This window comes from Sminthopsis crassicaudata, chromosome 5, assembly GCF_048593235.1.
Source record: "Sminthopsis crassicaudata isolate SCR6 chromosome 5, ASM4859323v1, whole genome shotgun sequence".
In the NCBI taxonomy this organism is placed as follows: domain Eukaryota; kingdom Metazoa; phylum Chordata; class Mammalia; order Dasyuromorphia; family Dasyuridae; genus Sminthopsis; species Sminthopsis crassicaudata.
Window position 1 is genome coordinate 305,017,184 of NC_133621.1, and position 16,991 is coordinate 305,034,174.

Below are 16,991 nucleotides of genomic sequence, written 5' to 3' on the forward strand. Positions count from 1 at the left end.
AAAGGCTCTTTCTGTTTGTTGTCCGGTTTCTCGGAGACCGGCCGGAGGCGTGGCCGATCTGGCGGCCGCAGCCCAGCCGAGCCGAGAAGACTGGTGCGGCCTCCCGGAGCTGGTCTCCGGCGGGGGTCCGCAGCACCTCCCGGCTCTCAGGTGCCGCAAACCTCTTCCAGAGTCCGAGATGGACAAAAGTGTGTGGGTGGGCACCTGGCGGCCCCACCGGCCCCGGGGCCCCATTGCAGCACTTCACTCTGGTCCCGGACCCAAGTACATGCTGCCGCCTAGCACCGGTAAGGCACGTCCAGGGGGAGCGGGAGCCGGAAGGGCCGAAGAGGGAGGGGTTCTCAGCCCCCTAACCCAGGGCAGCTGGTGCAACTAGTATAGTTGCTGCACTAGCCGTACACACACACGCTCTCTGTGTGTGTCTATGTGTGTCTGCCTGTCTCTGCCTGTCTCTGTCTGTCTCTGTCTCTGTCTGTCTCTGTCTCTGTCTGTCTCTGTCTGTCTCTGTCTGTCTGTCTCTGTCTGTCTGTCTCTGTCTGTCTGTCTCTGTCTGTCTGTCTCTGTCTGTCTGTCTCTGTCTCTGCCTGTCTCTGTCTCTGCCTGTCTCTGTCTCTGCCTGTCTCTGTCTCTGTCTGTCTCTGTCTCTGTCTGTCTCTGTCTGTCTGTCTCTGTCTGTCTGTCTCTGTCTGTCTGTCTCTGTCTGTCTCTGCCTCTCTCTGCCTCTCTCTGCCTCTCTCTCTCCCCCCCACCCCATCCCCGGGTTCCCAAGGGAGGGCTGTGGGATGCCCGGGAAGGCCTCCAGTTCGACAGGCTGCGGGGGAGCCTGGGAGATGGCTGGGAGGCCTGTGGGAAGGAGCAGGGGAGCACTCCCCTCCCCAGCACTGCATCCCCTCCCGCGCTGGCTTCCTTTCTCCCCGCAGGTTACAAGATGCACGACCCATCCCGTTCCCGGGCCCCCGCGTTCTCGTTCGGCATGAAAATCCCCGAACCAAGCACGACGTGTGGCCCCGGCCCCGGGCACCTAATCCCGCAGCGCATGACGGTTCGGGGCCCCAACGGCGGGCCGGCCTTCTCCCTCTACGGGCGGCCCCGCGATTCCAGCTTGTTTCGCACTCCGGGCCCTGGTCAGAGAGGACCCAAGCTGAGAGCTCACCCCATCCAGCGCTGGGGCCCAAATCCAAGCCCGGCGCCCCCCATCCCCCAATAGCTTGGCTCTGAAACTTCAGTGTGGGCCCCGATTCCCCCAGAACCCCTGGCGAGAGCTTAGCCTTCCCAGCTCCCCCTGACAGGACGCGGAGACGCTGGGGGGGAAAGGGGGGCTGCACGACCCCCTCCGCGGAGAATCCCCAAGGTCCCTTGCGTGGACGATCCCGCGTCGGCCCCTCAGTGGGACGCGAACAGCCGGCACTCAGGCCCTTCTTTGGCCCCCATCACCTACGGATCTAGGGTCCGAGTGTCCCCTAAGGGGTCCCACAGCCACTTGAAGCTGTCCCCAGCTCAGGCCCTCCACCCGCCCCACCCAAGGACCGACAGCAGCCCTCCTCCCCGCAGGTCGCTACTTCCCAGAGCGGGCCACCAATGTGGCATACCCCCAACCCCCCGGGCACTCTATGGCCCGCCGTACCAAAGACCTTCAGTCGGCCGGGACCCCCGGTAAGCGCCTACCCGCCTTCCACAGCAGTCCCGGAACAGCAGCTAAATACTGGGGAGGAGACACGCACGTGCGCGCCCCACGCACACCCTCGCCTCTAGAGCCCGCGAGACAGTTTGGAGTTTTTCCCGTCTATGGGCCTCAGTTTCCCCAGCTGAAAAATGAAAGGATAAGGGGGGGGGGGTGAGGAGCTTAAAGAAAGTTCTTAAAGGTCCAAGACAAGAAGGAGGGGCTCACATCCCACCCCAGCAGGCAGGGAGCAGATCTCCGGCCATCACCGCTCTGCTCAACCCGCTCTCCTCGTCCTCCCGGTGCCCCAGGTCCGGCGGCCTACTCGGTTCCCTCCCTCTTGGGCTGCCGTCTGATCCACAAGGCTTCGGCCCCCACTTACTCCATCAGTGGCCGAACTTCCGTGGGCAGCTTCTGCCAAGACCTGAGCAAGGTGGGGACTGGGGCGGAGAGCTCGGCGGGTGCGACCGGTGGGGTGGAGGGAAGCGGGAGGAGAGAGAACGAGCAGGGGCCCACCGGAAGGTCTGAACGCGCCCCCCACCCCGCAGACCCCGGGCCCCTGCGCTTATCACGAGGTGAATCCCGGTGTGTACAAGACCAAGGCTCCCCAGTTCACCATGCAGCCCCGCACCTCCATGCCGCAGGATATCTGCAAGAAGCCGGGTCCCGCCGCTTACTATCCTCAACAGGTGGGGGAGAGGGAATCTCAAACTGAGGCTGGGGGACAGCTGACCCGCTGGGGGGGGGGGCCGGGAACAGGAGAAAGGGAGAGGGGGGAGGATGGAGAGAGAGACTCACACAGAGAATAAGAGAGACAGGGAGAAAGGGAGAGGGGAGGATGGAGAGAGAGACTCACACAGAGAATAAGAGAGACAGGGAGAAAGGGAGAGGGGAGGATGGGGAGAGAGAGACTCACACAGAGAGAATAAGAGAAAGAGAGAGGGAGACAACAAGAGAAGGAGGAGGATGGACAAAGAAACAGAATAAGAGAGAGACAGGGAGAAAGGGAGAGGGGGGGATGGAGAGAGAGACTCACACAGAGAGAATAAGAGAAAGAGAGAGGGGGACAACAAGAGAAGGAGGAGGATGGACAAAAAAACAGAATAAGAGACAGGGAGAAAGGGAGAAGGGGGGGATGGAGAGAGAGACACACAGAGATATAGAGAGAGGGGGAAAACAAGAGAAGAAGGAGGGAGTATGGACAAAAACAATGAGAGAGAAAAGGAGAGAGGGGGAGGATGGAGAGAGAGAATAAAAGAAAGAGAGAGGGGGAAAACAAGAGAAGGAGGAGCATGGACAAAGAAACAGACAGAGAATAAGAGAGACGGAGAAAGGGAGAGGGGGGATGAAGAGAGACACAGAAAATAAGAGAGAGGGGGAAAACAAGAGAAGGAGGAGGATGGATGAAGAAACAGAATAAGAGAGAGACAAGGAGAAAGGGAGAGAGGGGAGAATGGAGAGACACAGAGAGAATAAGAGAAAGAGAGAGGGGGAAAACGAGAAGGGGGGAGGATGGAGAGATGAGAAAGAGAAACAGAGATACAAATAGAGAATGAGAGATAGAGACAGAAAGGGAAAGAGGGGGGAGGATGGAGAGAGAAAAACAGAATAAGAGAAAGAGAGGGAGACAGGGAGAAGTGAGGAGGATGGAGAGAGAGAAATGGATAAAGAGACAAATAGATAATGGGAGAATAAGAGAAAGAATGAGAGAAAAGTGAATAAGAGGATTAGAGAAAAAATAAGAGAATAAAAGAATAAGACACAAAGAGAAAATAAGAGAATGAGAGAATAAGAAGATGGGGAAGGACAGAGAGAGGGGAGGGACATGGACAGCCTCTGCTCTGAGAGTATTGGGAGAGGTGGGAGAAGGGGGGAGAGAGGTTCAGGCAGATGGGGCTCCCGGGGCCCAGGGACCTCAGAAAGCTGAGAGGCCTGGCGGGGGGAGTCGGGGCGGGGGCATCGGGCTCCCGCTCCCAGCTCCCTCTCCCCCCTGCAGTTTCGCCAAACCCCGGGTCCCAGCTTCGGGATCCGCCACTCGGAATATCAGGCCCCGCTTATCATGGATCCGCAGGAGTAACTCCTGGGAGGCCAGGCCCACGAGAAGGGACGGAGACCCCTCCCGGTCCCCGCCTCTGTCCATTTGTCCAGCCGCTCCCACCCCCCTGAGCGTCCGCGTGTGCGGCCGCAGCCGCGCTTCCCTTCCGCGCCGCTTAAGGCAGGCCCCTGGAGGGCCGCAGAGTATTCTCCGTGGCAGGGTCAGAGGCTGGGCCGCAGAGCCCCGAGCACCCTGGCTGCTGGAGCTCCCGCCCTGAGCTCCAGTGAGTCTGTCTGTCTGTGAGCCTGTGGCCCTGTGTGGAAATAAACCTTGACCTCTGCGTGCTGCTCCTTTGTCCCCTCACCTGAGCTAAGGGAACCGGGGGCATGAGAAAGATAGACGAAGAGTCACCCAATGGCTCTTCGATCCTATTTCGGGCGCCCACAAGCAATCCCCCCTGCAAACCGGAGAGTCCAGCTAGGAGGATCTGGGGTGGGGGGAGAAAGAAAAACATTTCCTTGCTCCCTTTCCCCAGTGGGTCCCTCCGTCCAGCCTTCCCCCAGACAGACATTTAGGTTTAATTATTTGAGAAAAGTCCCTGTTTAGAATATAATCCCACTGGTTTTTCTAGTCGCCACATCACTGACAAGTTTTATCCCCACTAAACCTCTCAGATCTTTTTCTCCCCCAAATGCTTTTAACTATACCTCTCCCAAGTCATGTTTGTGCAGTGTGTGCTGAGTCACTCTGGATGGCCTCCCCTACATCATGCTCTTACAGAAACAAGAACTCTTGTAAATAAAAAGCTTTAATAAAAAAGTAACCTCATTGAGAGGTTTTATTAATTTTTACATTAATAAAAAGAAAGAACTCCCAGCCAATCACATATCCTGTAGAAAAGGATGAATAAAGTATAATGTTTGGCCACTAAGAACAACATGACTACCTGTCCATGAGTAATCTATTTCTAAAATTTCATCAAAGCTCTAGTCTATGCCTCTGGCTTGGCAACATAATCTACCATTTGTTTTTTAAATGTTTATTAATAATATTAATATTAATACATTTTATTAATAATATTACATTAATATAATGTAAGTTTCTTACATTGTCAAAAGTTAAACCAAGTAGCCTTCCCATTCCTCTCCCAGAGTCATCCCAGAGTTATTTTTGTAACTAGCATTTACATACTCCTTTTATATGTTCAAAGTGTTTTAGAAATGACAAATGGTATTTTTAAGAGGAAAAAAGTCAGCAGATTGATGTACAGGGGGAAATTTAAAAAAAATATGTCATGTATAACATCTATGGACCTCTCAGTTCTACATAGAATTATGTTGGAGGTGGCCTCTCCATTTGAGTCCTGTTCTTGAGCTCTATAATTTTGTTAATTTATTTTTGGTTGTTTTGGGTTGTCACTGTTCTTTACATTTAGTTTGCTGCAGTTAACCGTGTAGATTGTTTTCTTGGCTCTGCTGACTTCCCTCTGCATCAATTCATATAGATCTTCCCCTGCTTCTTTGAATTCATGACAATTTCTTATAAAAGAATAGTACTCTTATATTCATATACCACAATTTGTTGAACCACTCCCCCATTCGATGGGCATCAACCAGATTTCCAATTCTTTACTATCACAAAAAAAGGGTTGCTATAAATATTTTAGTATATACAGGAATTTTCTTTCTATCAATGGCTTCCTTAAGCTATTAGCTCAGTAAAGGAACTTCTGGTTCATAGATATTTTAGTTACTTTGCTTTCCAAAATGATTTTACCATTTCATAGCTCCACCAGCAATGCATTAGTATACCTATCCTATTATACCTCTCCTACCACCCCTCCAACATTAAGGGTTGCCATTTTGGGGATCATTTTTGCCAATTTGTGAGGTGTGAGATGAAACCTCAGGATGGCTTTGATTTGCATGTTTTATTATTGATTTGGAGCATTTTTTGGGGGGAAGTTCTCAATATAGAATGATTTATGAAATATGAAATTAATTTTGAGGCAAATATTAGGCCTTAAATATAAGTCCTACTACCCCTTATGTTCTTTTTTTTTATTTTATTTATAATTTTTTACAGTATATATGCATGAGTAATTAATTTTTTTATAACATTATCCCTTATATTCATTTTTCCAAATTATCCCCTCTACTCCCTCCCCTTGATGACAGGTAATCCCATACATTTTGCATGCGTTACAATATAACCTAGATACAATATATGTGTGTAAATCCCATTTTCTTGTTGCACATTAAGTATTGTATTCCGAAGGTGTAAGTAACCTGGGTAGATAGACAGTAGTGCTAACAATTTACATTCACTTCCCAGTGTTCCTTCTCTGGGTGTAGTTGTTTCTGTCCATCATTGATCCACTGGAAGTGAGTTGGATCTTCTTTATGTTGAAGATATCCATTTCCATCAGAATACATCTTCATACAACATTGAAGTGTACAGCAATCTTCTGGTTCTGCGCATTTCACTCAGCATCAGTTGATGAAAGTCTCTCCAAGCCTCTCTGTATTCCTCCTGTTGGTCATTTCTTACAGAGCAATAATATTCCATAACCTTCATATACCATAATTTACCCAACCATTCTCCAATTGATGGACATCCATTCATCTTCCAGTTTCTAGCTACAACAAAAAGAGCTGCCACAAACATTTTGGCACACACAGGTCCCTTTCCGCTTTTTATTTCTTTGGGATATAAGCCCAATAGCAGCAATGCTGGATCAAAGGGTATGCACAGTTTGATAACTTTTTGGGCATAATTCCAGATTGCTCAATTTGGAGCGTTTTTTATGCTATTATGAATACTTTGCAATTTTTTCCTCCTGAGGCAATTGGGGTTAAGTGACTTGCCCAAGATCACACAACCAGGAAGTTAAGTGTTGGAGATCAAATTTGAACTCTGGTCCTCCTGATTTCAGGGCTGGTGCGCTATCCATTGCGCCACTGAGCTGCCCCACTTTGCAATTCTTTTGAGAACTTTTTGTTCATATTCTTTGAGTGTGTTTGTGTGTGTGTGTGTGTCTCTGACTGTGCATGAAATCATATACCAAGCTTTTATCTCGCATTTATTTCTTTAGCATGGCCTATTATTTTATTGATCTGCAGAGCTTCAGCCAAGGGATTTTCTTTACCAACACAGGGCAACATTTCTCAGCAATATCTAATTTTAGAGAATTAGCTGTGGCATTTAGAGGTGAAATAATATAATAATAATTGATATTTTTGCAACTAGCATTTACAGACTCCTTTTATATGTTCAAAGTGTTTTAGAAATATTTCACTTGATTCTCACTAAAAAAAAAAACCCTGGAGTAGGTGCTATTATCCCCATTTTGTAGGTGGGAAAACTACAGCAGCAAAAGCTAAGTTATTTACCCATGGGTCACTCAGTAAGTATCTGAGGCAGGATTTGAATTCGAGTCTTCCTAACTTCTTGTCCAGTCCCTCTAGAAGCTTTGCCAGAGTCCTATAGCCAGTATGGAACAGAAGGGAGACTAATCCAGTCTTCCTGATGCCAGCTTTCTATCCACCATACATTGCTACCTTCCATAATCTAACCATCAAATAAAAGATTTCTCAACTAATGATTTATCCTCCCCTCTCTACTATTAATTCATAGGATTCAATAATTCATTACTACTGGCCATATGGTTTATCAAGTTGCTGTTTGTTGTTCATTTCCAATCATGTCCCACTCTTCACTAGCCTATTTGGGGTTTTCATGGGAAGGATACTAGAGTGGCCATTTCTTTTTCTAGCTCATTTTACAGACGAGGAAACTGAAGCAAACAGTTAAGTGACTTGCCCAAGATCACACAGCTAGGAGGTGTCTGAGGCAGTAGTTGAATTCAGATCCTTCTGATTCCAGATCCAGTGCTCTCTATCCACCCACCTGCTCCATTAATTTAGTTTAATTTAAGTGGCACTGTATTAAACAAATCAACCATCATTTATTAGGTGGCTGTGCTAAGTACCAAGCAGACAGAAGCAAAACCTTCATCCATTGTCAAAGAATTCACTCAGGGAGACAACTACAAACAGGACCCCGCTGGAAATAAAACACACACACACACACACACACACACACACACACACACACACCAGGGAGACAAAAGCCTTCCCAAAGCAAACTTCAGAATTGTGGAGCTTGGCTGTGTTCCCATTTCCCATCATCCTCTCTTAGCAACTGGTCCGAGGAGGAACAGAAAAGAAAGAATTGGATAGCTTTAAAGCCAGTGAAGAAACAAAAGGAAAGCAGCAGTAAAGTGGATGGGGTTGTATATGCTCTCCCACCATGACCCTACTTGGCTCTCCTGGTTTATTAGTCTTGTTCCCGGCAAGTGCACAAAACAGCAACTGTCAGTCTCTCCTCCTCAGTCTTTAGCCCTGTTCTGCCTCTGCTCTAGGTCCATGATCAGTCTCACAGACAGTGGCCAGCTCTCATTGTTTGTCCTTTGTGAACCATGACATCAGGGGAGTGATGCTATGACATGCAAGTGACTTGGATTTCAGTGAGGGAGAGGTGTGCAAGGTCACCTGCCTCACTTTCCCCTGCAGAGCCATCTGGGGTTCAATGGTCAGAGATAGATCAGGATGACTGGAGATGTCTCCTTGGCCTTTTAAAGAAAGATCTACAACACAGTGCTCAAACACCCAAGTCAAGGCTCTTTCTCCCTTTCCCAGAGCCAATTTTCCCAGTCCCAAAGGATTCTGGTTGGAAATTGCTAAGGAGCCACTAATACCCTTGATTCCTTTTCAAGGCCATTTCTGGAGGCTCCTGGAAGCCGGGTAATATTCCATTCAGCCCTATTAAATTGCAACACATTAGATTCAGCCTTGTGCTCTCATCTAGCAAGCTTTTTTGAGCTTCACCCGGCCTGGACACGGAAAGGATTGACAGATTGATAGTTCTTTCTCGATTCAACCATTCAATGAGTTACAAATCTTTCACATTGTTCTATTGTCTCAGAGGTGTTGAATTCATGATTGCAAGTGGACTGCAAAATTTTCCTAGTTCTGGTTAAAAAAAAAAAAACAGATTAAAAGATAATCGGGAAATGTTTAACAAAACAAAAACAATACAACAAAAATAATTCTCCTTTAGAATTTCCTACGCCAAAATGCAGCTTACTGTTCCTGAGCCCCTATCTCCTCAACTTTTCTATAGGAATAGTATGAGATACTCAATGTAAGGGGAGAAAAACTGCATTTATTAAGCACCTACTGTGTGCAAGGTGTTGTGCTAGTAAACACTTCACAAATATCTCTATTGATTGGCTCCGATTTGAACTCAGGTCTTCCTGACTTCACCATTAGCACCCTAGCCACTATACCCACCTCAGCCAATGCTGGATGACAAATCTGAGGAAACTATATCTAGAGGTGTCCATCTACCACGCTGGCAATTCTATCCAAAAAAACGAAAAGGAAAAAAAGTGAATGCCTGGGTCTTTACAAAGCCATGCTAACTCTTGTTTATGACCTTTTCTTTTTCTAGAGAGTCATTAATCATCTCTTTAACAATCTTTTCCAGGAAATCAAGGCAACCTCCCTGAATTCTAGCATTCAGCCTCTTAGAAATGGGCATTTGCCAGACATTTTGCCCTTCTCCAGTCAGGCTGTACTCCTGTTCCCATTGATTTTTCACATATCATTTAGATATGACTTAGAGCTCAACAGCCATGTTACTATTTCTTGAAGATGTCATTCATCTGGACCAGTAATTCTCAGTTCCCTAACCATCTTCTTTCCTGCCTTGGCCATCCCTGCCCTACCAACCAATTTTATTCTTATACCATTCTTTGGCCAAGAAAATAATCCAAGGTAGAAATGGGAGTTCTCCTTTCTTTGCACTGACAGTTATTGTTGTCTTAGCCATGACCCTCCTCTCTTCCCAGTATTAATGTTTGCTGTTTTTTTTGGTTGTCCTTAGCTTCCCCCTTAAGTCTCCAATTACTTCTCACACCATTCTTTTTTTTATTATTAATTTTATAATTATAAATTTTTGACAGTACATATGCATGAGTAATTTTTTTATAACATTATCCCTTGTATTAATTTTCCCAAATTATCCCCTCCCTCCCTCTACTCCCTCCCCTAGATGACAGGCAATCCCATATATTTTACATGTGTTACAGTATAACCTAGATACAATATATGTTCTCACACCATTCTTACAGGAGAGGAGAGGAAAAGAAGATAGAGAACTGATAGAATACCAAGTATCCTATCTGAAACTAGACATCAGGTTTCATCATTTCTCTGGAATTGTGATGTTATTTTGATTAGAGTTCCTAAGTCTTTCAAAGTTAATTATCTTTACAATATGTTTGTCATTATATAAATTGTTCTCCTGATTCAGTTCATTTCACTTTGCATTGGTTTATATGTCTTCCCGGTTTTTCTAAAATTCATCCCTTCAACATTTCTTATAGAACAATAGTATTTCATCCCATGTGCTTGTTAAGGTACTTCCTAAGTGATGGCCACTCCCTCAATTTCCACTTGGACACTTTTCCAACTCTTTTTAATGCTATAAATATTTTTGTACATATAGGTCCCTTTTCCTATTTGATTTAATAAGGGTATCACTGAATCAAAGGATATATATAGTTTAATAGATTTTGGAACAAGTTCCAAATTACTTTCCAGAATTATTTTCTGGATTAGTTCACAGGTCCACCCACAGTACACTAATATAAATTTTCCCCCCATATCCTCTCCAACATCTTACATTTCTGCCAATTTTGCCAATTTGAAGAATATAAAATCGGTATCTCCGAGATGGTTTCATTTGCACTTCTATGTTTATTAATGGTTTAGAGCAGTTTTTTTTTTTCACATGGCTAATAATAGCTTTGTTTTTTCTTCTGAAAACTTCTATTCATATTCTATTCATAATGATTTGTTAATTGGGAAATGGGACTTATTCTTACACATTTGACTCAGTTTCCTACATATCTTAGAAATGAAATCTTTATCAGAGAAACTTTTTTGTTAGGACTCCCCCCCCCCAATTTCTTGCTTCTTTTTCTACTTTTAATTGTATTTGCTTTGTACAAAATCTTTTTCATTTTATGTAATCAAAATTGTCTATTTTGCCATCTATGAGCTTCTTATTTGGTCATGAACTCTTTCTCTATCATACATATAGATCTGACAGGGTAATTTCTTCTTCTAATTTGCTAATTTATGTCTAAATCCTGTACCCATTTGGGGCTTATCTTGGTATATGTTGCAAGAAACTAGTTTCTATCAGGCTAATTTTCAGTTTTCTTAGCAGTGTTGGCCATAAAATGAGTTCTTACTCCAATAGTTGGGAACTTTGGGTCATATACCTTCTTTTTTCTTTCTTTTTAAGGCAATTAGGATTAAGTAACTTGTTTAGGGTCACACAGCTAATAAGTGTAAAGTGTCAGAGTCATATTTGAACTCAGGTCCAGTGCCCTGTGCCCTGAGCCATCTATCTGCCCCCATATATCTTTTTAATTCCCCCTCACTTCTCTTTTCTCTCTTTTGAATAATGAGTACCCATCTAAGGCTGTATTCCAGGCAAGGGTTTTTTTTTTGGTTTTGTTTTTTTTTTTTAGTCTTAAAATTGCTTCCTTCCATTAATAACATCATTTGCTTCTGTTGGTCATCTGAACTTTGAACATTTCTATGTATAGACATTTTAATAAACCTTTATTCAATTTAATTAGTTTAAGTGTCTACCATATACAAGCTATTGTACTAAATATTAAGGATACAAAGATAATAAATGCAAGCATAAATAAATGGGAAGAATAAATGCAGCATAAATATGAGTTTGAGGTAGCTTAACACGTAAAAAACATGTCTCAAAGTCCTTTAAGTTTTACAAAAAATTTTCCTTACCCCAATCTTGTGAAGTTGGGTAGTGATAGTAGCGGTATGCCCAAATTACAGACAGGAAAACTGAGGCTCCAAGAAGTTCTATGATATTGTTTGAGGATTCCAACTGAAATAAATGGATCCCGAACTCACCACTCTAGCCACTCCCACCCAAATAGGAAACACCCAATGGGATGCTCTTTCTTAAGATCCTACTTCTTGAACAGGAAGCACCTCAAAGTTCACTCACCTGATTCACCTTTTCTTCTTTTATAAAGAAGGAAACAGCAATTTGCTGAGGATCACACTTGTGTTAAATAATAGATAACAAGACTTGAACTCAGGCTTTTTGATTCCAAAGCCAACAAGCTTCCTACAATGCTCAGCTGCCCCCACTTCCAGCATCCACTGGATATGTGCAATTAGATCATCAATCAATTAGAACAAAGGTCAGAGCAAATACTGAATTAGAAAAAAAGACAAAACTGAAGTAAAACTAAAAAGTAATATAGTGTTGCTGTTTCAATATCACTCAACCTGTTTGTTTTTTAACAAACTGTCAACCCTAAAAAGGGGGGAGGGGGGGGAAAAGGACTTTTTTCTTTTTATTAAAGTTTTTATTTACAAAACATTTGCATGGGTAATTTTTCAACATTGACCCTTGCAAAGTCTTTTGTTCCAAGTTATTCCCTCCTTCTCTCCATCCCCTCCCCTAGGTGGCAGGTAATCCAATATATGTTAAATATGTTAAAATATATGTTATATCCAATATATTTATACATATTTATACAGTTATATTGCTGCACAAGAAAATTGGATCAAGAAGGAAAAAAAACTGGGAAAGAAAACACAATGCAAGCAAACAACAACAGAGAGGGTGAGAATGCTATTTTGTGGTCCATGCTCAGTTTCCACGGCCCTCTCTCTGGGTGTATATGGCTTTCTTCAACACTCGAACAATTGGAACCAGTTTGAATCATCTCATTGTTGAGAAGAGCCATGTCCATCAGAATTGATCATCACATAATCTTCTTGTTGCCATGTACAATGTCCTGCTCATTTCACTCAGCATCAGTTCATGTAAGTTTCTCCAAGCCTCTCTGTATTCATCCTGCTATCGTTTCTTACAGAACAATAATAATATTCCATAATATTCATATACCACAATTTATTCAGCCAATCTCTAATTGATGGACATCCTCGTAATTTCCAGTTTCTGGCCACCACAAAGAGAGCTGCCACAAACATTTTTGCACATGTGGGTCCCTTTCCCTTCTTTAAGATCTCTTTGGGATACAAACCCAGTAGAAACACTGCTGGGTCAAAGGGGATGCACAGTTGGATAACTTTTTGAACATAGTGATTTTTTTCCTTAGAAAAGTTTTGAACAGTACAAAAAATTTAAACCCCTATTTTACCAGAATCCCTCCCCAATCCCTCTTAATTCTAGTGCCTCCCCTCTGTTATTTATATATTTAATCTGCATATAGCTGCCTTCTATGTATTATATAGTCATTGTGTACAATATCAGCAACACTGCAACAACAATCCCTTGGTAAAGATTTAGCTACCCAGATTAATACACAATTCATAAGTCTCATGTGGAACAGTGCTATTCATCTCCAGAGAGTGAACTGTTGAACTTAAGGCAGATTGAAAAAGATAATTTTCTTTATTTGTTTTCTTTTCCACACCAGGACTAATTGGAGAAATGTTTCCAATGACTTCTTATGTATAATGGGTATTGTTTTCTTGCCTTTTCAGTGTGGGAAGGGGGGGGGAGAAAGAAAGAAAATTTAGAACTGAAAATTTTTAAAAAATTAATGAAAAATAATTGTAAATTACTAAGGACAGGAATTGCTCTTTAGCCCTTTTTTTGTATCTCTATTGCTTATATCATAGTGTCTGGTACACAGCTGGCACTTAATAAATGTTTATTGATTATTAACAGTTAAAGGATACTAAATAAACCTAAAAATGCTTTGGCAAACAAATAGCCAAGTACACTGTTTAGAGTACAAGTTCATGTGCAAAACATTGTGTAAGAGAATGACAGAGTATAAACAAAATCACCTCAGAAAACACCCCAAAACAAAGGAACAAACAAACCCATCCACAGAAAGCAGTGCAACAAAAACCAAATCCCCAAAGAGTCTCACGTAAGCTTGGGCTTGGCCAGGCCATCCAAAAGGATTCACTCTTCTCTTGCTGCTAGAATGAATGACCTTTGGGGTAGATCTAGTCAGTAACCGTCCAGTTAAGTGACTGAGGAAGTGAGACACTGAGTCGATCATTAAGTTAAACTAAGCACGGGGTTTATTGATCATTTACAGACTATGAGAACATACTCACCCAAAAAGGATATAAGCTCCCAGAACCTCCCTGTCAGCCCTGAAGCAGAGAAATGCAGCCAGACCAGAGTACCCAACAATAGACTAACTCTAGATGGCCCCAGATGCTAGAGGGATTGTAAACCAAAGGGGCCCCGTACCCCAATCTAATCACCAAGGAATACACCAGCCCTGATTCAGATAAGGCAAAACACCCTTTTGAGGGATGATTCTTTTCTTAGATAGCATTCTGTATCATCTGTGATCCTTTGAGCCTATAATCCATTACATAATTTAATAATATTATGTTATATTATTAATAAACTAATATGATATAATAATAAATCCAATAATATAAATATCTTAGTCACTCAAGCTACTTCTGTCAGTAGGTCTCTTCCTGCTCCTCTGAGACTCATCATCCCTTCCAGCATCAGCGGGTCATATCAGCTTTGGAGCCTTCAAGGGTTCTCTATTGCCTTATGAGAAAAACTCAAGCTCCTCTTCCTCCTCTGCTTTCTAGCTCCGTAATATTTCTTTCCACACAATCTGATCCCAAAGAGCTCACTCTGCTTCTGAATCTTTGCTCAAGGTGTCCTTATGTCCAGAACTTCCCCTGTTGAATTCCAAGCCTTCCTTTAAACTCTCAAATCCCACCACCTCCGGGAAGCCCCCTTTGGTGCCTTTCTGGTTTGTAATGATGCTGAAACTTCAGACAAACATCCCTTTGCACTCCATGGATAGTCTTTATCTTGGGCTTTTTAGTCCTCTGGATTTGTGCCTCATTCTGTGAATTCCAGGCAGGGATGGTATTATACTAGGTAAATTGCTTCTCCCCGAACAGCCAGCCTGGTCTCTCCTAGAACCTCCAATTGTTAAGTTTTCAGTGTGTGGAATATTATTGTTCTGTAAGAAATGACCAACAGGAGGAATACAGAGAGGCTTGGAGAGACTTACAGGAACTGATGCTGAGTGAAATGAGTAGAACCAGGAGATCATTGTACACTTCAACAATGATACTGTATGAGGATGTATTGTGATGGAAGTGGGTATCTTCAACATAGAGAAGAGCTAATCCAATTCCAATTGATCAATGATGGACAGAATCAACTACACCCAGAAAAGGAACACTGGGAAATGAGTATAAACTGTGAGCACTGTTTTGTTTTTGTTTTTCTTCCCAGATTATTTTTACCTTCTGAATACAATTCTTCCTTTGCAACAACAACAACAACAAAATTCGGTTCTGCACATATATATTGTACCTAGAATATACTATAAGATATTTAATATGTATGGGAATGCCTGCCATCTAGGGGAGGGGGTGGAGGGAAGGAGGGGAGAAACTTGGAACAGAAGGGAGTACAAGGGATAATGTTGTAAAAAAAAATTACCTATGAATATGTACTGTCAAAGAAAATGTTATAATTATAAAAATTAATAAAAAAATTAAAAAAAAAAGTTTTCAGTGTGAACACTTACATCTGAGAATCAACAAAGGTTACAAATGAAGGCTTGCTTCATTGTTTTCTTGAACATCTAAAGAAAGTAATTTTAAAAATGTCAACGGAACAGAAGGGAGTACAAGGGATAATGTAAAAAATTACCTATGCATATGTATTGTCAAAAAAAGTTATAATTATAAAATTAATTTTAAAAATCTATAGGAAGAAAAAAAATGTCAGAAAGTCACAGGAACCTTGAAAGTGTGATATGGTTTATAGCAGCTCTCTTTGTGGTGGCAAAGAATCAGAAATTGAGGAGCTATCCATCAAATGGGGATGGCTGAACAAATTGTGGTATATGATTGTGAGGGAATATCATTGTGCTTTAAGAAATGATGAGCAGGATGCTTTCAGCAAAACCTAGAACTGATGCAACGTGAAGGGAACAGACCCAAGAGAACAGCAATGTTGTACCTACTATATGACTGTGTGAATGACCTAGCTATTCTCAATGATCCAAGATCATTCAGAAGGACTTATGAGAAAAATGCAATCCACTTCCAGAGAGAACTGATGGAGTAAAACTTTCTTTTTCTTCCTTTTTTTTTTTTTTTTTTGATCTGTGTTCTCTTTTGTAACATGGCTTATACAGAAATATGCTTTGTATGACTGCATATGTATATAACATATCAAATTGTTTGACTTCTCAAAGAGGGGGAGGAGAGGAAGAAAAGGAATTTAAAAGTCAAAAACTATTTTTAAAATGAACTTTAAAATTGATTTTACATGTAATTGAAAAAATAAATAAAAAATATCCTTTTTTTGTTCACCACTGGTATTTTATTTTATTTTTATTATAGCTCTTTATATACAAAATATGCATGGATAATTTTTCAACATCGACCCTTGCAAAAACTTCTGTTTCAACTTTTCCCCTCCTTTCCTCTACTTCCTCCCCTAGATGACAGGTAGTCCCATACATAAACACATCCTTTAAAAAAAAAAAAAGGTGTGATATGTGGGGCAGCTAGATGGTGAAGTGGATAGAGCATTAGCCCTAGTCAGAAGGATCTGAGTTCAAATCCAGCCTCAGAAATGTTTAGTAGCTGTGTGACCCTAGGCAAGTCGTCACTTAACCCCAAATGTCTCATTTCTCCAAAAAGTATCATATGAGGACTTTTTTTCTTAGAGAAAGAACATTTTTTTTCCCTGTTGGTTGTTAAAAATTTACCAGCAGAGCTTTGTAACTATGCCCTAGAGCTATAAAATTGTACATACCTTTGATCCAGAAGTGTCATTACTGGGTCCATATCTTAAAGGAATCATAAAAGAGGGGAAAGGATCCACATGTGGAAAAAATGTTTGTAGCAGCTCTTTTTTTAAATAATAGCTTTCTCTTTGTCAAAATACATGCAAAGAGAGTTTTTAATATTCACCCTTGCAAAAACTTGTGTTCCAAGTTTTTCTCCCTCCCTCCCCATCTCCCCTTTAGACAGAAAGTAATTCGATATAGGTTAAACATGTGCAACTCTTCTAAACACATTTACCATTCTGTAGCAGCCATTTCTGTCATGGCAAGGAACTGGAAAGTGAATGAATGAACCCTTTGGGGAATGACTGAACAAATTATGGTATATGAAGGTAATGGAATAA

At 42.4% G+C, this 16,991-nt stretch overlaps 1 protein-coding gene across 1 annotated transcript; it reads left to right on the top strand.

The window, feature by feature from the left end:
- The first annotated feature begins 23 nt into the window (after positions 1-23).
- On the top strand, positions 24-4,523 carry CIMAP1B (ciliary microtubule associated protein 1B). The gene is made up of 6 exons (XM_074271959.1): positions 24-287; positions 921-1,124; positions 1,552-1,653; positions 1,972-2,093; positions 2,209-2,349; positions 3,657-4,523. Exons 1-6 carry the CDS (start codon positions 179-181, stop codon positions 3,735-3,737), a joined length of 759 nt encoding a protein of 252 aa, XP_074128060.1. The 5' UTR covers positions 24-178; the 3' UTR covers positions 3,738-4,523.
- Positions 4,524-16,991: the final 12,468 nt, after the last annotated feature.

Bases quoted from the DNA above. Each gene is read 5' to 3' on its own strand.
- CIMAP1B (XM_074271959.1), top strand. From the start codon at position 179: ATGGACAAAAGTGTGTGGGTGGGCACCTGGCGGCCCCACCGGCCCCGG. The intron at 1,654-1,971 runs GTAAGCGCCTAC...CCGGTGCCCCAG, and splicing joins TCAGTCGGCCGGGACCCCCG to GTCCGGCGGCCTACTCGGTT. The intron at 2,094-2,208 runs GTGGGGACTGGG...CCCACCCCGCAG, and splicing joins TCTGCCAAGACCTGAGCAAG to ACCCCGGGCCCCTGCGCTTA.